This window comes from Otolemur garnettii, unplaced genomic scaffold (assembly GCF_000181295.1).
Source record: "Otolemur garnettii isolate 467f Iridium unplaced genomic scaffold, OtoGar3 scaffold00004, whole genome shotgun sequence".
Classification (NCBI taxonomy): Eukaryota; Metazoa; Chordata; class Mammalia; order Primates; family Galagidae; genus Otolemur; species Otolemur garnettii.
Genome location: NW_003852399.1, coordinates 27389477 through 27411663, shown reverse-complemented (window position 1 = coordinate 27411663; position 22187 = coordinate 27389477). Strand labels below are relative to the sequence as shown.

The window sequence follows — 22187 nt, the reverse complement described above, 5'->3', positions numbered from 1 at the left end:
TCCTTTGGCTTTTATGACAAAACGTGATCAGGAATTACGGGTCGAGGGGTAAATTTAGATGGAGTCACGTGTTGTTATGAAATGTTTGAAAGTTGTTTGGAGAAGGTGGTGGGCTTTACCTGACATGCTAATTAAGAGAGATGGGTTTTGTTTTAACTTTTTTGAGTGAAAGAAGGCAATGGTACTTGAATCAGTGTTGCTAGGTACAGAGTTCTGAATGCTTATTTGTTTTAATTGAGCTAAAATTCATGTAACATAAAATTCACCATTTAAACCATTTTAAAATATATAATTTAGTGGTTTTTATTGATATTGTCATCACCACCAATTCTAGAACTAATATACACACATGCACAAATTTCAAAATTTCAAAAGAGGAATTCTGTCTCTGTGCTTTTAGACATTTTATCTTAACGGAATCATACAATATGCAGCATTTTCTGTTTGGCTTTTTTCAGTTTGGTTCATCCATGTTACATCATATATAAGTATTTCATTTCTTTCTATGGCTAACTTTTTTGTTTTTGCTGGCTTTTTACAAAATTTCAGAATATTATGGGGATACATTAAGTTTTGGTTATATAGTTCACTTTGTACAGGTTGAGTCAAACTATTATGTGTGTTCTTCCCCCAGACAGTGTGCACTATACCCCTTACATATTAATTTACCTATCCCCTCCTCCATATGTGCACATGAGTGTTGATCAGTTAGTTTGAATTTAGTATTGAGTACATGTGGTGTTTGTTTTTATATTCTTGTAGTACTTCATTTAGAAGAATGGTCTCCAGTTCTGTCCAGGTTGTTACAAAAGATACTAGATCGGCATTTTTTTTTAATGGCTGAGTAGTACTCCATGGTATACATATACCACATTTACTTGTGGCCACTCGCGGTTTGTTTCGATATCTTTGTGATAGTGATTCGTACTGCTGTATACATTGAATAATGTTTTTTGTATGGATATATGACATTTTTTTATTCATCAGTTGGTATTCATTTGAGTTGTTTCCACTTTTTGGCTATTAAGAAGTATGCCTGTGAACATTTATGTACAGTTTTTTGGATGAACATGTTTTCAGTTCTTGTGGGTATATATACATGAATATAATTGCTTGGTCATATGTAACTCAATATTTACCTTTGTGATAAACTGCCAAATTGTGTTGCACAATTTAGCTGCACAACCGTGTATGATCTAATTTCTCCCCATCTTCATCAACCCTTGTTTTTTTTATTTTATTACGGCCATTCTTGGGTGTATATTGAAGTTGTGTGGTTTTGATTTTCATTTTCTTTGTGACTAATAATATTGAGCACCTTTTCATGTGATTATTGGCCATTTGTATATCTTCTTTGAATAAATGTCTGTTAGGTCCTATGTTCATTTTAAAAATTGGACTGTATATTCTTTTGTTTTTCAATTATGAAAAATTTTAACATATTCTGGAAACTAGTTCCTTATATGATATATGATTTGCAGATATTTTCTCCCTTTCTATATGTTGCATTTTCACTTTCTTGATGCTATCTCTTGATACACAAAAGTTTTAAATTGTGATGAAGACCAATTTATCTGCTTTTTTCTTTTGTTGTTTTGTTTTGAGTGTCATATTTAAGAAACTTTTGTCTAATCTAAGACCATGAAGATTTATACCTAGGTTTACTTGTAAGAGCTTTGTAATTTTAGCTCTTTGAACCATTTTAAATGTCTCTCCTATGTCAGTATGATACTGTTTTGATTACTGTACCACTGTAGTAAGTTTTGAAATTGGGAAGTGTAAGTCTTCTAACTTTGTTCTTTATTTTTAAGAGTTTTTTGGCTATCCAGGTTCCCTTACAAATCTATATGAATTTTAGGATTAGCTTATTCATTTCATCAAAATAGTTAGTTGGGATTTTATAGGGGATGTACAGAATCTGTTGATCAGTTTGGGGGAAAGTATTACCTTTTCTAATCTGTAAACATGAAGTGTCTTTTTATCTATGTTTTTTCTTTTTTTGCAGTTTTTGGTCAGGGCTGGGCTTGAACCCACCACCTGTGGCATATGGAATCAGAGCTCCACTCCTTTGAGCCACAGGTGCTGCCCCATTTTTTTTTTTTTTTTTTTTTTTTGTAGACACAGAGTCTCACTTTATTGCCCTCGGTAGAGTGCCGTAGAGTCACACAGCTCACAGCAACCTCCAACTCCTGGGCTTATGCAATTCTCTTGCCTCAACCTCCCCAGTAGCTGGGACTACAGGCGCCCACCACAATGCCTGGCTATCTATATGTCTTCTTTAATTTCTTCTAATAATATTTTATAGGTTTTAGTACATGCATTTTCTGCTTATTTGTTAAACTTATTCTTAAGTATTTTATTCTTTCTCTTGCTAATGTAAATGCAATTGTTTTCTTCATTTTTCTTTTATTTTTATTTTTTATTTTAATTTCATTTTTAGATTATTTATTGCGAATGCAAAGATATGAAACTTATTTTTGCATGATTACCTTATATTTTTCAACTTTGTTAAACTTATTTATTCATTCTAAGAGTTTGTGCATATGAATGTTTTCTTTAGGGGTTTCTGTGTAGAAGATCATGTAATTTCTGTGTAGTGATAGTTTTACTTCCTCTTTTATAATCTCAATGCTTCTGTTTATTTTCTTGGTGAATTTATTAGCTGGAACTTCTATAACAATGTTGAGTACAATGGCAAAAGCAGAGATCCTTGTCTTGTTCCTTATCCTGGGAGGGAAGCTGTCAGTCTTACCAGTTAATAAGATGTTAGTTGTATTTTTTAATAAACAACTTATATGGTGTTGAAGAAGTTCTCTTTTATTTGTTGAGTGTTCTTATCATGAAAAGTTAATAGTTTTTTTCAAATTTTTTTCTGCATCAATTGAGATGAATATCAAGAAATTATTATATTAGTATATTACATTGATTGTTTTCCTTATAATGTACCACCATTTCATTTCCTTTTATTCCTAGGATAAATCTTCATTGTCATAGTGTATAGTCTTTTGAACATTTTTCTTAATTTGATTTGATAGCATTTTATTGAGGATTTTTGCATCTATGTTTATAAATTATATTGGTTTGTAGTTTTCTTCTGTTGTCTTTGACTTTGATACTAGACTAATACTGGCCTCAAAAAAGAATTGAGAAGGGTTCCTGTCTTTCCAGGGTTTTTTGCAAAAGTTTGAAAAGGATTGGTATTTATTCTTTAAGTGTTTGGTAGAGTTCACCAGTTCTTTTTTTGAGAGAGGGGAGAGGTGAGAGGTTTCTTATTTTTTTTGGAGACAGCGTTTTGCTCTGTTGCCTAGGCTAGAGTGCACTTATGTCATGTTAACTTACTCCAGCCTCAAACTACTGGGTTTGAATAATTCTCTTACCTCAGTGTCCTGAGTGGATAGGGCTACAGGCTCAGGCCACCAGACCCAGGTAATTTTAATATTTTTTTTGATCAGATTGGTCTTATGTTCCTGGCCTCACATGATCCTCCTGTCTTGGGTTCCCAAAGTGCCTGGATTACAGGCATAAGCCACCATGCCCAACCTTGTTGAGAGATTTCTGTGTCATTTTTAAAAAATAGTTTTGTCAGAAGTAGTATTCTTTGTTGACAGTTTTTTTTTTTTCTTTCAGCACTTTGAATATTTTATCCTACTGCCTTATGTCCTTCATGGTTTTTGATAGAGAATGCTTGAAAATTCAATCAGGCAGTTTACAATTTTTAGTCATCTTTTTCTCATGCAGACCCTGAAAATCAACCAGAGGTGAGAGCTTAGAGTCTGGTCCTTCCTCTGGTGCACATAGCCCTAGGCATGACGTGGCCTTATAATTCCCAAAAAATGTCAGAGATTTTCAAAGTTCAGATTCCCCAAGGCATATATGTCCTAGCCCAAGCTTTTGGTTAATCGGTTGTTTGCCCCATCTATTACCCATGGTCCCATGCAACAAGGACTAATACATTTGCTTGTACATGGTCTTTACAAATGTCCCTGAGTAATAGTTTTAGCACTGTGAGAGTTCTGAATTAAGAGAGAAAGCAAGTCCTTTGAGTTTTTCCTCCTGGTAGCCCCCAAACAAACAAATACACATCAAAACCAACAACTACAGTTCTTTGTGAATAAGGACGGTTTTGCTTTCTCTGTTATTGTTACTTGTACTTGGAATGTGAGCTGTGTTCTTCAATGCCATTGCTGAGTTGAGAGTGGAGGATGCAACGAAGGTACAACACTGCAAAGCTCATTGTTTCTACTGAGATTTATCTATTTTTTAATGATTAAATATTCTCGTTTGTAGGAGACTTCTGACTGGTTTCCAGAGTTCTGAAAAAGTTAATTCTTGATAGTTTCTGCCACTTCTTTGATTACTTTTGTGGAAGGACAGATTTTGGGATCATTTTCACGAGCTATTTTTGCCAGTGCCACTCCTCTTTAACGAGGCTTCTAAGTGAAGTTTGTTTCATAGGTGGATAAAATGTTTGATAATTCAAGGTCAGTTGTGAGACATCTGGATACTTTGATAATGCCAATATCTTGTTTTTGTATTTTTAATGGATTCTGTTGTAAATTCATTTTGATTGGCTTGCGATTTCATTAGTTCATCCTGAAATATTGTACCTTCTTAAAATTTTTTGAAAAATAAACCCAAATAATGATGTAATATAGATTTCTCATGGGACCAAAAAGAAAATAATACAGGCATTTATATAGGGGAAATAAAAAGACCACATGAAAATCATCTTCTGTTCTTATCATGTAGGGGTGAATACTATTGATACTTTTTAATCTCAGCATACAAATACATGTAGAAATACTCTCATGTGTGGCTAACCTACTACTTCCTGCCATTACTTGGGACCATATTATTCTGCAATCATTATTTTAGTCAGCCATATTTCATTATATTTTTTCATATCAGTAGATTCATCTACTTTTATTCTTTTACTATAATGAGTAGTCTTGTATAAATACAATGTGCCATAATGTATTCAACAATAAGATGGTCTTGGGCTTAGGCTATTTTATATAATGCTACAAAAATTATTATTCTATAAGTTTTGTTGCAGAGTCAGATTAGGATTTTTGTCTGATAGATTTCTAGAAGATAGGCTAAAGGTTGAGAGCTTATAATAATCTGCAAGATTAAGAGAGTCCTACATTTTTTAAAATTTTTATTTATTTTATTTGTTTATTTTTTTTATTGAATAGTAACTGTGTACATTAATGCACTTCTGGGGTACAGTGTGGTGTTTTCACAAAGAGAGTCCTACATTGTTTTAATTTTAATTTTTCTTTTTACTGATGAGATTTAGAGTCTCTTCATGTTATAGGTTGTTTGAATTCTTACCTCTTGTGAAATTTCCTGTTTAAGTGCTTTGACTGTTTTTCTATTAGATATTCTTTTATTTATTTATTTTTTTGAAATAGTGTCTTACTTTATTAGCCAGAGTGGAGTGTGGTGGCACATCATCATATCTCAGTGTAGCTTTGAGCTCCTGGGCTCAAGTGATCCTTCTGGCTCAGCCTCCTAAGTATCTGAAGTTATAGGTGTTAGCAACTGCACCTGGCTCATTAAAAAAAAATTTTTTTTTGTAGAAATGAGGTCTTGTTACATTTCCCAGACTGGTCTTGAACGCCTGTCCTCAAGCGGTTTTCCTGTTTCAGCTTCCCAAAGTACTGGGATTATAGACGTCAGCCACCACACCTGACTTGGATGCCTTTTTTTTTTTTTTTTTTTGCTTTAAAGAATTGATAATAATAATAATAATTATTTTTGCTGGAATGAGTCATATTCATTCTCCAGGACTCAACTCAAATATAGCACCTGCAGTTTTCCGCCATCTCTCCCCCAGTGTATCTTATAGATACCTCTATATAACTTTGTTTTAGCACTAACTGTATTGAAATTATTGGTTTACTTGTTTTTGTCACTACTAGACTCTCAATTCTTTGACTGTAAAAATGTTGCTCATCTCCTCAGATACAAGCAAAGGCGTTATATCTAAATGTTAAATACAATTGATTTTTTACTAAAGTCATCTGTGTGAGAAGTTACCATATCTTATTTTTAATAGGAAAGTGAAGCTTAGAAAATTTATGCAATTTTTTCCCTTAAAAAGAAACAACAGGCTTGGCACCTGTGGCTAAAGTGGCTAAGGCACCAGCCACATACACCTAAGGTGGTGGGTTTGAATTCAGCCTGGGCCTGCCAAAAACAACAATGACGGCTGCAACCAAAAAATAGCTGGGCGTTGTGGTGGGTGCCTGTGGTCCCAGCAAATTGGGAGGCTGAGGCAGGAGACTTGCTTGAGCCCAGGAGTTGGAGGTTGCTGTGAGCTGTGATGCCATAGCAGTCTACCCAAGGGGACAGCTTGAGGTTCTGTCTCAAAAAAAAAAAAAAAAGAAAGAAACAATAGATGATTAAGCCACCATTAGAACTTAGATTCTTAAAATTTTGTGCCCTATGTTTGATACTTTAAATAAAAAACTTTGAAAATAAGGGTTAGAAATTATAAGATGTTTAAAAGTAAAAATCAATCTGGGAAATTAGACACTGTGGAGTCAAACTTACATGGAATTCTATTGAATGGCTGTGTCAACTCTATTGAAATATTTCTTCTGAATAGAGAAGCAATGGGAACCAATTGAATTTCTGAATTGGGTTATTATCAAACTGCTACAGACACACTGGCCTCCTATCATTGCTTGGACTTGCCCTGAGTTCTACCTCAGGGTCTTTTCACAAGCTGTTCCATCTACCTGAAACACTTTCCAGAGATACTCACATACCTATTTCCTATCTACTTCAGGATTGTTTAAATTTCAATTTAATAAGATCTATTCTTATAATAAAATCTACCTACTATATATGAAATTGTTTATCCTGTAGTAATCTCATCCAACTTATCATGTTCTACTTTTTCTATAAACTTTTTCTATATATAACTTATTTATTATGTTTATTGATTTTTATTTTCTACCCTTTACCACTAGAATATGAGCTTCCTGAGACAGGGATTTTATTTTTTTTTATTAATTAATTAATTTTTTTGAGACATAGTCTTAAGCTGTCACCCTCGGTAGAGTGCTATGCCATCATAGCTCACAGCAACCTCTAACTCTTGAGCTCAAGTGATCATCTTGCCTCAGTTTTTCTACTTTTAGTAGAGACAAGGTCTTGCTTTTTGCTCAGGCTGGTCTTGAATTTGAGACATCAAGGAATCCACCTGCCTCGGCCTCCTAGAGTGCTAGAATTATAGGCATGAGCTGCAGTGCCCGGCAAGGACAGAGATTTTAATGTTTTGTTTTGTTCATCAAGATCTCTAAATGGCTGAGTTATTTTCTAAGTAGCTAGAATATGACTCCTACAGAGTAGGCAATTAATAAATACAGGGTGGACATAAAGTTTGTGTGTAATTTAAAATAGTTTAATGTAGTAATCTACACATAAACTTTATGGACACCCTGTATTTGCTGAATTTATAGGTTTTTTAGAGAACAACTTCAACATGAAGTTTGAAGACCATGAGGCTTAATCTGAAGACTTAGGTGGTTAAAATAGCAGCAAGGACATTACAGTTCATTTCTTTATGGACATAGCAAATGCAAAGTGAAAACCCAGTCTTGGCTTTGAAGATCCAGTGTGGTTATTGGCTGCCATAGTAGTTGGCTAGATAAGGGAGCTATTGACTTAAAAGATGGCTGAAGTTTAAGCATGTCTGGATGTTAACCATTGACCTGAAACTGTATTTAGTATCTTGATTATATTGTGATATAGTTTAAAATTCTCTTACTTTTTTGAAAAGATGAGTTGTGCACATAAACTGACTGTGTACACTAGACTGTAGTGGATGGCTTAAGGAAGATAATAGGAAGTGGGGGAAATTCTGCAAAAGTCCTTGTACCTTCATATTGCTTTATCTGCTTGAATGCCCATAGAATTATTCATCTTCTTGAATTCAATAACTTTATTAAGATAAGGATCATTCTGAATCAAGGTTTTCCAAGTCTTTTAGGTAAGATTTCTTTTGTTAGACATTTTAATATAATATTTATTTTCTGTTTGTTTCCTTTTCTTCACTTATACTGGTTATGTATATTTTATTTTTATTTTTTTATTTCAGATTAATATGAGGGCACAGATGATTAGTTTATATTATTTGTGTTTGTTGGGTGGAGTTCAAGTTGAACTTGTGCCATATACCCAGGAGGTGTGCCATATACTCTTACATTGTGCCTTTTAGGTGAAAGTACACCAATCCCCTCCTCCCCCCACCCACTAGATTTCAGTTGGGTTTTTCTCTTGTATTGGTGTGTATTTGTTTTTCTACTGGTTTCATATTAGTATTAAGTACATTGGATACTTGTTTTTCTATTCTTGTCATACTTCACTAAGGAGAATGTTCTCCAACTCCATCTCAGGTTAATACAAAAGATGTAAAGTTTCCATCTTTTGATGGCTGAATAATATTCCATGGTATACACATAGCACAGTTTATTAATCCATTCATATATTGATGGGCACTTGAATTGATTCCACATCTTGCTGATTATGAATTGAATTGTAGTAGACATTCTAGTGCATATGTCTCTATGGTAAAATGCTTTTTTTTTTTTTTTCTGGGTGGATGCCTAGTAAGGGGATTACAGGATCAAATGGCAGGTCTACTTTTAGATCTTTGAGGTTTTTGTATACTTCTTTTCAAGAAGCTATATTGGTTTGCAGTCCTACCAGTTTCTTAAAAAATTCACCTGTATGTTTACTATTATCAGCACTCTTCACATTTCTTTGTATAGAGCTACAAAGATTTCCATCTTGCATTATGTTCGTTTAGCTTGAAATTTTCTCTTTTAACATTTTTGGTAGTACAGATATGCTGGTGAGGAATTCTTCCCAGATTTTAGTTTAAAAAGGCTCTTTTAAATATGTTTTAAACTCTATTTTTAGTTTAAAAATATCTTTTGAAAGATATTTTCTATGAATTTTGAATTCTAGGCCGATTGTTTTTCTTTTCCCTTTCAGCATTTTTGAGTATTTATTCTATTGTCTTTTGCTGTGTATTATTTCTGATAAGAATTATCTTTTCATTTTATCTTTGTTTTTTTATATGTGACATATTTTTCTATCCTTTCCCTCCTTTTAAAGATTTTTCTTTTTAACACTGGTTTTCAGAAATTTAATTATACAGGGTATCCAAAGATCTCCCTTAAAGTTGCCACATGTTGGCAAAATGGGGAATTATTGCTAAATCTACCTTTACATAATGTTCATGATAAAACTTTACAAAGAGGTGGCCAACATGTAGAGAATATTTTCTAAATATTTTGTAAAAACTTTTAATGAATATTTTGTAAATAATGGTACATGTAGCTATAATTTCCCATTTTTCTGATATGTGGTAACTTTAGGGGGTACCTTTGGATACTCTGTAATAAATTTAGGTATGTTTAGAAGTCTCTTCTATTTAAGATTTTTTGAACTTCTTAGATCTTTAGATTTATAGTTTTCTTCAAATTTATAACAATTTGCTTAATTTTCTTCCCTCCCACCCTCCTTTCTTTCTTTCTTTCTTCCTTTATTTTTTTGGTTAGCTCTCTCCATTTCTCTCTTCTCTTTTGGGACTCCAAGTAGAACTGTTTCTGAATTGCTTGATATTGTCTCACAGCTCATTAAGGTTTGTTCAGTTATTTCTATATTTTCCTTCCTGGTCCTAATTTTCAGAGATCTCCTTAGAAGACTTATGAAATCCATGTCACAATAGTCAGCCAGGGGAAGAAAAGGGTGAAACATATATCCCTACGTTTCTGTGTTCTGCATACGTGAATGTAGAGTTTCTACTTGTGTCTCGCATTGCTGTGTGGCCTTAGGCAATGCCAGTGAAAGCCTGAATCAAATTGGTCTCCATAGCAGTGGCTAGAATAAGAGATAGGTTGAGAAACATTTTAGTTGATGTGCAAGAGATTTGTTCAATGTGATTATGATTAGAAAAATTATAAACAGTGGAGGTTCACGGGGTTTAGGAATGAGCAATGTCTCTCAACTGTAATAATATCCAAATATGTGTTATATCTTTGCGTTTTGTTCTTCTATTTTAATTTGCATGTTTATTAACTTTTAGTATCAACTTGTTACAGACATATTGAAATATTTCCTTATTGAGGCTTTATTATTTGGGAAATTTAAATATATGAAACACTTTATTCATAGGCAAAACCAGATGAATGGCATAAGTGAATTAGATATTCTAGGGCAGAAATTTAAAAGATAATTTGGCATGTTGTCAAGTAGAGACCTGGATATTATATAAATACTTTGTTAATCCTTATGAGAAAAATTATAGGATAGAGGGCTCTGAATTGGATCACCTTGATTTAAAACCTAATGTTTTTTTTTTTACTTAGAAGTAGTACATCATTTAATATCTTAATTTATCTGTATGTCTTGGTTCTCCCATCTATAAAATGAGTATAAAGTTAGTACCTCTGTTACGTCTATTATGATAGAATTCAGTGAATTAGCAGATACAAGACTTCTGGAACGATGCAGACTTGCTTACTTGATGGAAAAATTATAATTGCTTGAGAAGACTGTATGTGCATGCATATATATATTAACATTCTAATTTATATTTTTATATTTCATTATTGTGGGAGTTTCTGAAATAGTGAAACATATACTTAGAAGAATTGTAGATCTGTATTATTTAATTCTTTTTACAATATTTTGAATGTATATCCTTTTCTTACCTTGCAATGTAATTTACTTAGTCCAGTGTTTGTAAATGTTATTTACTGTATTATTATTCTTTTGGTTTTCTTATTCAGGACTAAAAGATCTCAGATTGCTATAACTGAAGGTATATTTGAACTTCCAAATCTGACAGTTCAAGCTACAAGAGCACAGACACTTCTGTTGCAAGCAATATATAAAAGTTGGTCTCTTATTGGAAATGTCAGCTCTTTAGCAGTGAATGAAGCTTTGATGAATGAAGTATTCCAAGCTATAGGTAAGGGCACAATCTTCTTTTTTTTTTTTTTTTTTTTTTTTTGAGTCTCACTTGGTTACCCTTGATAGAGTGCTGTGGCATCTTAGCTCATAGTAACCTCAAACTCTTGGGTTCAAGTTAGAGCACAATTTTCTTGACAGTTATATTGAAGATTTGTATTAGAGGAGACTGTTAAATAATTAATTTTTCAAATCCTTATGAATAATAAACACACTCAACTTAAATTATATTTCTTTGAAAGTGGATATTTATAGCTTATGTTTAAAATCTAGGTTGTAAATTAAGACATCTGGTTTTGTTCCCTGGTACCAATGTTTACATATGTTTCATAGTTGTAAGAAATTACTTTTCACCAACTCCTTGTATAATTTATCCTTGGTCTTATAGGTACTACATATACTTTTTGAGGGGATCAATGTATGGGTTTAAAATGATAACCAAATCAAACATAAATACAATATATTTGATTATGCTGGGAAAGTGAAATAAAATTTTTGCTCATCGTACTTGTTAAGTGTTGGTGAGCAAGTTTTCCTTTTTGTGTGAAAAGCGTTGATGTGACACTCTGAATCAGTTATTTAACTACTAAAAATAAAAATGTCCACTTTGATGCCAGGATACTATCTTGTCTTCATCTTGTCACTCAGTTTATATTCAAACAAAAAGCTTACAGAAGGCTTGCCCTTTTTTAAAGGTTGTTTCAGTTAAAATAATAATGTTATATTTGTTCGTAATGCAAAAGTAGTTTTTAAAGAGGAGTATCTTTTCAAGTATAATTATGTTAATAACATTTAAAACTTGTTATTTATCTGTTAAAACATTTAAAATAAAACATATAATATTCCTTTATGATGCTTTTGAAGGTTTTATATTCAGACCATACCTTATAATTAGAATTTTCCTATGCAGTCCAGCCAGTGACTAACATGAAATATTACACAGGTAGAGTATCCCTTATCTGAAATGTTTGGTACCAGAAACGATTTTTTTCCGATTTTAGAATATGTGCATATAAATGATGAGAAATATTTGGAATGAGACTCAAGGCTAAACATGAAATTCATTTGTCTTTCATATACACCTTTTACACATAGCCTGAAGGTAATTTCATATAATATTGTTAATAAGTTTGTGTTATTCATCATATAAGGTAGGTGTGGAATACCACTGTACTTGTGGTATTATAGCAGTGCTCAAAAATAAAGTTTCAAATTCTGAAGCATTTCAGATTTTAAGTTTTCAGATTAGGGATGTTCAACCTGAAGTTGTTGTGCTACTGGATTTAGGATTGTATAAAGAATGACATGACTGCATTAGGCTGGAGAGGTTCTCACTTGGGGCTTTTGAAAGGGATTTGAATTTTCTGAATCCCCTGAAGCAGTGTGCAAATTTTAGTGTGTGTATGAACACACACCTGTGCATACACATATTTACATCCTTTTTTGCATTAATTCTTTTATTAAAAGTAGTGAGTCCCTCAGTCTTTAGGCTCATACCTTTATATATATATATGCATATATATATTTTGGTTGCAGCCGTCATTGTTGTTTGGCAGGCCAGGGCTGGATTCAAACCAGCTCAGGTGTATGTGGCTGGTACCTTAGCTGCTTGAGCCACAGGCGCGGAGCCACCTTTTTTTATATTAACATACTTATGATTAACTTTCTTTTTGTTGATATTTGCCCTTACTTTCTCATCTATTCTTTATTTAGGTTCTGTCTGTCTTTGTGCTTTAGGAAAATAGATTTTAACTGAATATTTGAAATCAAGTTTTAAAATCCTTATACCTTGTAAATTTAATTCGTTTATATAGTTGACCGTTGGACAGCAGTTTGAACTATGTGGGTCTACTTAATTGTGGATCTTTTTCAACCAAACACTCCTCAAACATACAGTATTCATGGATTGTAAGGCTTGTGTATATTGCAGTCTGGCTTTTCATACATGTGGTTTCCTCAGGGCTCACTGCGGGACTTGAGTATGCATGTATTTGGGTATACGCCAGGGTCCTGGAACCAATTCCCTGTGCATGTGGAAGAACTACTATATTAAGAGTAATTGCTGGTCTCTGACCTTGTTTCTTCTTCTTATTGTTGCATTTCCTTTTGCTCTGTTTTGCTGTTACTTTATAAAAAAATTACATTGTTTCTTATTCCATTTTATTTTTCTACTTGTTTTGAACTTATATATTCCTATGGAATTATTAACATAAAAAATAAGTGATGCTAGGCTGGATATGGTGGCTTATGCTTATAATCGTAACACTTTGGGTGGCCAGCACTTTGGGAGGATTGCTTGAAGCCAGGAGTTCAAGACCAGCCTGAGCAAGAGCAAGACCCTATCTTTGCAAAAAACAGAAAGGGTAGTCAGGTGCGTGCTTATAGTCCCAGTCGCTTGAGAGGCTGAGGAAGGAGAATCATTTGAGCCCAGGAATTTAGGTTGTCATGATTTCAGCCAACAAGTTTAGGTTGTAGTGAAGTATAGCCCAAGTTACAGAGTGAGACCTTTTTACAAATAAAGAAATAGCCCCAAAACAAGTGATGCTACCTTGGAAAATAGCTTGGTAGTTCTTCGAAGAGGTAAACATTATATTGTTATATCACCTAGCAGTGCCTCTAAGTGTATACCCAAGGAAATTAAAAATATATGCCTAACACAAAATCATTTATAAAAATGTTCATAGCATTATGTGTAACTGTCAGAAGTTGGAACAACAAAATGTCTATCAATAGATGAATTGATAGAGGTAAACTGTGATATATTTGTACAATCAAATACTCTTCAGACGTTGAAATGAATAAAGTTACTGATAAATGCTATGGTACAAATGAACCTTGAAAACAATATGCTATGTGGAGGAAGTCAGACACAAAAAGACATAAATTTTGATTTCATTCATAAGAAATGTCTTGAATAGGTAAATTCATTCTGACAAAAAGTAGATAATTGTTGTCATGGGCTAGAGAAAAGAGTAATTGGAAGTGACTGCTAATGGGTATGAGTTCTTTCCTTCCCTCCCTTTCTCCAGTCTTTTTTTTTTGAGGAGGTAAAATTTTATTAAACAAAATACATGGGGCCAGGTGTGGTGGCTCATGCATGTGATGCTAGCACTGTGGGAGCCTGAGATGGATGGATTGCTTGAGCTCAGGAGTTTGAGACCAGCCTGAGCAAGAGTGAGACCCTGTATCTACTTAAAATGGAAAAACTAATCTGGTGTTATGGTTGGCATCTGTAGTCCAGGCTACTTGAGAGGCTGAGGCAAGAGGATCGCTTGAACCGAAGAATTTGAGGTTGCTGTGAGCTGTGACACCATGGCATTCTACCCAGGTAGCAGAGAGAGACTTTGTCTCAAAAACAAAATGAAACAAAACAAACAAAGCAAAACAATATACCTGATTTTGGAAAAGTATTTGGATAATATGAAAAATTTTGATACTAAATCCACACTGAAAAAGCGTACTTTCCCCCACATTTTAAAAAAATATCAGTAATATGAAATTAAAAAAAGATAATGACTAACAAATTAAGTTTATGAATAACTGTCATACTTAAGTTATTTTTACTATTCAGATAATTACTACAGTGAAATCTATTTTCTTTACATGAGTATATATTTTTATTTTTTAAAGAAATCTTGAAAATATGTTTTTAAGGGACTATATTTTGGGGAAACCAATAAATTAGACAATAAATATTTCAAAATTTACATAGCTTTAATTAGTTTCTGTGTATTTTCTAAATTCCAAAGGATTTCAATTTGAAGAATAAGATAACAGGATTACTTTGCATGCAAAACCATGCAATGCTGCAATAATATTGTGGTAGTTTTCTGTTGCAATGTGTGAAATTATTGCAAGCTAAGTAGTTTACAACTATACATATTAATTTTTTGAATTATTCTTAATTGAAAAATCATAATTGATATGATTATGGATACAGTGTGGTATTTTGACACATGTATACAATGTGGAATGATTAAATCAGGTAATTCACATATTTGCGTCACTCATGACATTTGAAATTTAGTTATTTTGAAATATAACATACATTAAACTACAGTCACTATACTGAGCAAGAGATCTCACAAACTTATTCCTCCTAAGCGAAATTTTGTACCTGAACAGCATGTCTCTGTTCTTCCCTACCTCATACTTCTGGTAACCACCATTCTACTCTTTATTTCTATGAGTTTCACTTTTTGAGATTTTGTGTTTAAGTGTGATCATGAGGTACCTGGGTTATTTCAATTAGCATAATGTCCTCTGGGTTTAACCATGTTGTCTCAAATAATAGAATTCCCTCCTTTTTAAAGACAGGATAGTAGTCCGTTCTGTATATATACTACATTTTCTTTATCCATTCATCCACTGATGGAGACTTAAGTGTGTCCATTGTCCAAGATTCTATATCTTGGCTATTGTAAATAATGCTACAATGAATATGAGAATGTAACTATCTTTTTAACATGATTTCATTTCATTTGGATGTATATTCAAGAGTGAGCTGCTGAAACATATCATAGTTCTACTTTTAGTTTTTTGAGGAACCTTCATACCCCTTTCCATCATGGCTGTACTAGTTTACATTCCCACCAATATCTTGAGCTTCTCCACATCCTTGTCAACACATATGTTTCATCTTTTTGAGAATATTCTAATAGGTGTATGTGTATGTCTCAGTGTGGATTTAATGTGCATTTCTCTACTGATCAGTGATGTTGAATATTTATTTATGAACATGTTGGCCATTTTGTATGTCTTTTGAGAAATATCTATTCAGATCATTTGCCTGTTTTTTAATTGAGTTATTTGTTTTCTTGCTATTGAGTTGAGTTCTTAGTAGACCTTGGATTTTAATCCCTTCTCAGATGGATAGTTGGCAGATATTTTCTGGGTTCTTTCTTCACTCTCTTAATTGTTTCATTTGCTGTGTAGAAGCTTTTAGTTTGCTGTAATCTCACTGTTCTGTTATTGCCTTTGTTTCTTGTGCTTTCAGGGTCATATTAAAAAGATTGTTGCCCAGTCTAATGTTATGGAGCATTTCCCTAAGTTTCCTATAGTAGTTTTATACAGGTAGTTTCAGGTATTATGTTTAAGATTGCTTTTGCTTTTTGAGGTCTCTCATAGTTCCATATAAATTTAAGGATTTTTTTACTGTTTTGAAATCATCTTCATTGGTTGCTACTAAGTTTGAAAAGAATAGAATTGAATTAAATAAAATGTGTATAATGTAGTAAGGGGCAGTGTTATATTTATTATGTTTATAAATGTAAAAGGTATACATTATTAATACAGTTATTGCTCTCATCTTGGGGGGTTATAATAGGAATAGTCTGTATAGTTGCTTCATATATATTTGAGTTTTGAAAACTGAAGAGACATGGTAATTGTCTAAATAACAAAAAAGAGAAAATATAGTATTTTTCCAAAGGAGAGAGAACTCAAAGAGTTTTCTGATAAATAATTAGGGACATGGTCTTCAAATTCTAAGATTCTTCAGCTAGACTAGAAGATACAGAATTGATTTTGATGCCTTTTAGAAGATGTGGCCGGGCAAAGGCTCAGGGTCACTGCTAAAATACATGTACAGGAGCAGTGTAAGGCATTTCTATACTTGAAAATTTTAAATGTGAAAAATGTTTGCTATCAATGCTTGTTATAAAACATGGCTATTGATTCCTTGAGTATAAAAACCAGAGGATAATTGAAGAGTGACCAGTATTAAGTTGTAAGAAAATTTCTTACTGAAAGCAAATAAATCAGTTTAAGAGGAAAGTTCTTTTTATGTGTCCTATTTATGCTTTTGGTTTTTATATATGGAAAATTAAGCACAGAAAGATATTTTTTCATTCTTGGTTTTACAGGTATAATTTTTTTTACTATTTTATTAATTTGCTTAGTTTCTGTTTTTTAAATATTTATTCAACTTTATTGTTTCCTTATAATAACTGAAGCTGTTAGACAGCTATATATGTATACAACAAAAGAGTAATAGATTATAATCAATAGATTATTTAATTTCATTAGGTCTTACAACAGAATATACAACAACTTTCTGCTTCAGTCTTCTCATTCTAAATGTTGGATTTGCTTGTTATAGGAATGCAATACTAAACTTAATTTGCAGTTATCAAAAGTACAAATAGCTTCAGGGAGAAAAGTTTTTCTTTCCTTTTAAAAATTGTATTATAATATGTCACAAAAGCAAGAGATAATTTTCGTTTGTTGACTCAATTGTTTGTTGTTTCTAGTTTTTGAATGAATTTATTTCTGTAAGAGGCTTAGAAGAATATCTGAAGTTTGGGGTTGTAGTGAGTTATAATGATCCCACTACACTCTAGCCAGAGTGACAGAATGAGACTCTATCTCCCAAAAAAGGAGAAAAGAATATGTGAATGACTTTTGAATATGTTTCATAAAGCTATAGTGATGACTACTTCTTCCTTAGTTCTTATAAAAATCAAAGTATATAAAAATTTAGAAGTTCTGTGCTTCTATGGTTTTTATTAAACCTTATGTTACTTACTGATATTGGGTTAGTCGAAGTCTTACTATTTCTGTCAGGCAATAAAAACATTTTTAATTTTCAACTATTGATATTTGGGTAAGAATGCTGAATTGGACTTCGAAGATTTTCTCTATTCATATGACTAAACAAAGATTGGTTTGTTTCATTGAGTTTCCATTAATTTTTTCACCTGTAAAGTGGTGTTAATATCCTCTAAACTGTTTGTAGAGTTCTTGTTTTTGTGAGTTCCAAATATAGTGTGATTTGTGGAGTTGATCTATTATTCTTATCCTGGACATAGATCCTGCTAGAATTATCCATAAGAGGACATTACTTACGGAAATGCTTCTAGGGTATAAAGTTCTTAGAGACTGAGATAACCTTAGTTGGAAATGGAGTCTAGGAGATCCAGTGTTTAAGTGTGAAGATAATAAGGCAAAGGTAAATTCAAAGAGTAAGCCAAGAAAGCAAATAGGGTGATGACTAGTAATGTTGATGAGATAAGAATAAAATTCAAGACATTGTTTAGGTTTAGTTGCTTTAATTTAGCGAAGAACATGTACATTGGTTCCTCTTTAATATGTATAACTGTTTCTAAGAGGCCATACAACGCTCACAGAAATCTGTGATGAACCACATGTTCTCAGTTCTCCTAGGGACTCCCAAGGGAAGTGCATCAGTAGACCTAGACTATTCCTATGCAGTGGAATAATAAGACTATGAAACCCTATCCTTTTATCTACTTTTGACATACTTTACCACTGTCTGGGAAGCAATTTTCTTCTAGTGAGCTGCGTAATGTCAGAAATGAATACCACAGAACTTACTTGAATAGTATGAATTGGCCTACTTATTTTAGGTTAATATTTCTCATGTACTAATTGGCTTATTGCCAGTAGTATTATTGTTGGCAGGATATATATCTTTTTTTTTACGGATTGGAAAGTTTATGCTTGGAATAATTTAGTGTTTTTCTTAAATACCATCCCATAGCTATTCACTGACCCAAGTCAATATTTGAAGCTAGGCCTTTGGATTTTTTTGTTACTATTATTTCTATTGTGTTAACCTAATCTCTGGTAATAAGATCAGAAATACAGTAGATAATTAAAGCTTGTTACTCCCTTAGAAAATATTAATGAAAGTATAGCAGTATACTGGAAATCTAATTAAAATAATAAGAGATAAAGCAAAGATACTAAGGTTTGAACTTAAGTAATTGGGATTACTATATTATGTAATTTTGTTGTCCATGTTTCTGGCGGTATTCAATCAAAGAAATTCAAACCCTGCCATTTTGCCAGATGATAAAATACAAAGTCACACGTGGTTTTGATTTTTTATGGACGATAAGGACTTGCTATACTGTTTCCTTAGTCAGAAGTTAATTTTTTTGTTGACACTCTAGTTCAATTAATTTGGTATTTGCCAGGAAATAATTTACAGACTTTAAAATCTATGCTAAAGGTGATCAAATGGACATTTGAATCCTTCATTTAAGTGATGTCTTAATGTTAAAATAAAAATATACTTTCCAGAAAGTAACTGTTAAAAGTATTTTACGCAAGATTTCATGTGGGATACCTTAATGGTTGAATAATAAATTTTACCTCATAAAAATGAAATTCAATAATACAGTAGCTTTCTCAGCTCAGTAGCATCTGGTCTATTCTCATGAGAGCCAATATTTTCCAACTCATTAGGATCATGTCATTCTGTATGTCGTCAACATTGACTTAGCCAAACTACCTTTACTTACATAACTGCCAAACTATTAAATAGGTCTCTTGTGGAGTGAAGTCAAATATTCCTTTTACTTTACTTTTGACTTAGAAGAAGGGAAGAAAATGTACATACTGTACCATTTAAACATCTGGTCTAAAACCACATCAGTATAACCCTGAACAAAGTTACAGATTCGGTATTCTTCCCAGGTGTGCATATAAAAAGGATTTTGGAGTCGTTGAATAGTTTTTAAACCACTTAGGAAAAAGATTGAGATATACTGATATACTTTTTCTATTCTTGTGTTCAAGCTACCCTTTCCCCCAGAACCGAAAAACATCTTTAATATGTTATAAGCTAACATATTTGGGAGGTTGTTACTACATATAAATTTTTTTTTTTTTTTAACCAGGTGGTGGTTTTGGCTATGTATTTATCCTTGCCCTGATATAAATGTGAATTAATTTAGATATAGATTAAGACCTATCAATAAGACTTCTTGATATTTAAAAACTTTACTTTTTATGAATCTTGTGAGTTTTAAAGTAGTCATTTAAACTTTTTGTAATATGAATATTTGTTGAATTTAAAGATTCTATTTCACTAGAATTCATTTTCAAGTGCCTTAAGAGCTCAATGATAAAGTATGATCATTATTCAGAAATGACTGATGGTCACCAAAAGGTGAGAAGAGGAAAGAAAGAATTCTCTCTTTATTAAGAAATGAATAATTTGCCTGGGTGCAGTGACTCTCACCTGCAGTCCCCACATTTTGAGAAGTTAAGGTGGAAGGATCACTTGAGGCCAAGGAGTTTTAGACCAGCCTAGGCAATAGTGAGACCCCTGTCTCTACAAAAAAAAAAAGTTAGCTTGGTGGTGTGTGTCTGTAGACCCAGTTACTCAGGAGTTTGAGCCAGAAGTATCCCTTGAGCTCAGGGATATATCTTTTAAAAAAAATCAAACTATAAGTCAATTATCTAAAAGTTTGATCATGCTCAAATATGATCTGTACTAAAACTCTTAAGATAAAGTCCAATATTTCAGTAACACAGCACAGAACAACTCAATGTAGATGTTCCTGTTGGCTGGTGTCTTTTCTCTTGAATGATCTGGGTTCTGTGGTCTGCCATGACCCTGGGCCTTAAAATTCTTTTCATATATCTGATAAAAAAAGAATGAAAAATTGGAGAATCCTACTTCTAAACCCTCAGACTGGAATGCACAACCATCACTTTTACTCTCATCTGTTGGTAAGAAGTAGTCACATGGCCACACTCAAATACAAAGGCTTCTAAAAATGACTGCTGCTATCGAGCAGAAACAATCCTACACCTTGAAGGGGAAGCATGACTTTTTGGTGCACAGCTAAATATCTCTACTTTTGGGTTGAACACTGCATGTGGTAGTATCTGATTGTATGATTATCTGGCATTCAGATTATTGGCATTTTTGTAAACCCACACTTGGCGTAGATACGTAGCACAGAAGATCTTAACTAAAAACATTGGATGATTCTTGGAAAAAAATAAGTTAATGCTGATGATAATGTGATATTAAGAGAGGAATGAGATTTGTGTAGGAAAGATATCTTTAAAAAAATTTACATTTGGGGTGGTGCCTGTGGCTCAAAGGAGTAGGGTGCCGGCCCCATATACCAGAGGTGATAGGTTCAAACTCGGCCCCAGCTAAAAACTGCAAAAAACAAACAAACAAACAAAAAAACTTTACATTTGTTGTTGATTTTAATGTATTCTATTGGTTTACAACTTAAAATGTATTTCTTCCAGTTCTATTTACTTACTAAACATTATAAAAATTTGTACTATGCTGTCTATTCAGTTCTGGGAGCAGATAGCTAATAAGAAATAGATATGATTGTGGACACAGGCATAAAATCTTCTGTGTTAGCTATTAGAATATCAGGTATGACTTGAAATATGGCCAGGGTTTAATTACATTCAGAAAGAGTCCATTAGTTTCCAAGGCCTGATCAAGAAGTACGGCAAACCACATGGCTTAACACAACAGAAATTGACTGTCTCAAAGTTCTGGAGGCTAGAAGTCTGAGAACAGGTCTTGGGCCGTCCATTTTTTCTCTGAATTCTGTAGGGGAGAATCCTTTCTTGCCTCTTTCTACTTTTTGGTGATTGTCCGTCCTTAGTTTTTGTCCTTGGCTTTTAGCTATGTTTCTGATCTGTCCCCTGTCATCACATGGTGTTGTCCCTGTGTGTATGTTTTTCTTCCTCTTATAAGGACAGTAATTAAGGTTTGATTAGAGGCCCATCCTCCTCTACAATGATTTCACTTTAACTCATTACATCTATAATTACCCAGTTCCCATAAGGTCACATTCTGAGGGACAGGGATTAGGACTTTGACATATATTTTTGGAGACATATTCAGCCTATCAACATTAAAAAAATGTCTCCTGCACCATTAAAAAGAAAACCCACCTAGTTAGATTTTCACAATTTAAGCATTATGATGAAGGTTTGAGAATATAGTGACACAAACTTATATAAAGATAGAATGAATAAAATTAAAGATTTGGAAAGAAATTATTATACTTTTATAAAGAGTTATTTTGTTGATACCCAAAATGTACAGCTGTATAAGAGCAATCTTAGTGGAACATCTATCAAAAGTATGCATCTACATTGGTAGCATTTTGTATTTGGGAAAGTGAAAAATAGATTTGTCCATTAAGTCACCTTGATTAGATTATAGGTTGGGCTATGTGTGTGTGTGTGTGAGATAAAGAACTGCCACTTTAGAGTATAGTGCTGATTTTTAAATTGTGGCTTACTAATACTTGCCATGGGCTCAGCGCCTGTGGCTCAAACGGCTAAGGTGCCAGCCACATACACCTGAGTTGGCCGGTTCGAATCCAGCCCGGGCCGCCAAATAACAATGACAGCTGCAACCAAAAAAATACCCAGACATTGTGGCAGATGCCTGT

The 22187-nt window shown here is 33.1% G+C and overlaps 1 protein-coding gene across 3 annotated transcripts in view; it reads left to right on the top strand.

Annotated features, from left to right (window-relative positions):
* Window positions 1-22187, top strand: part of VPS13B (vacuolar protein sorting 13 homolog B) — a 777819-nt gene that overhangs the window by 119475 nt on the left and 636157 nt on the right. For all 3 annotated transcript variants that reach the window (XM_023517476.1, XM_023517471.1, XM_023517472.1), the window contains exon 17: window positions 10815-10996. In XM_023517476.1, the coding sequence (XP_023373244.1) occupies window positions 10815-10996 (182 nt within the window). The remainder of the gene's footprint in view (window positions 1-10814; window positions 10997-22187) is intronic.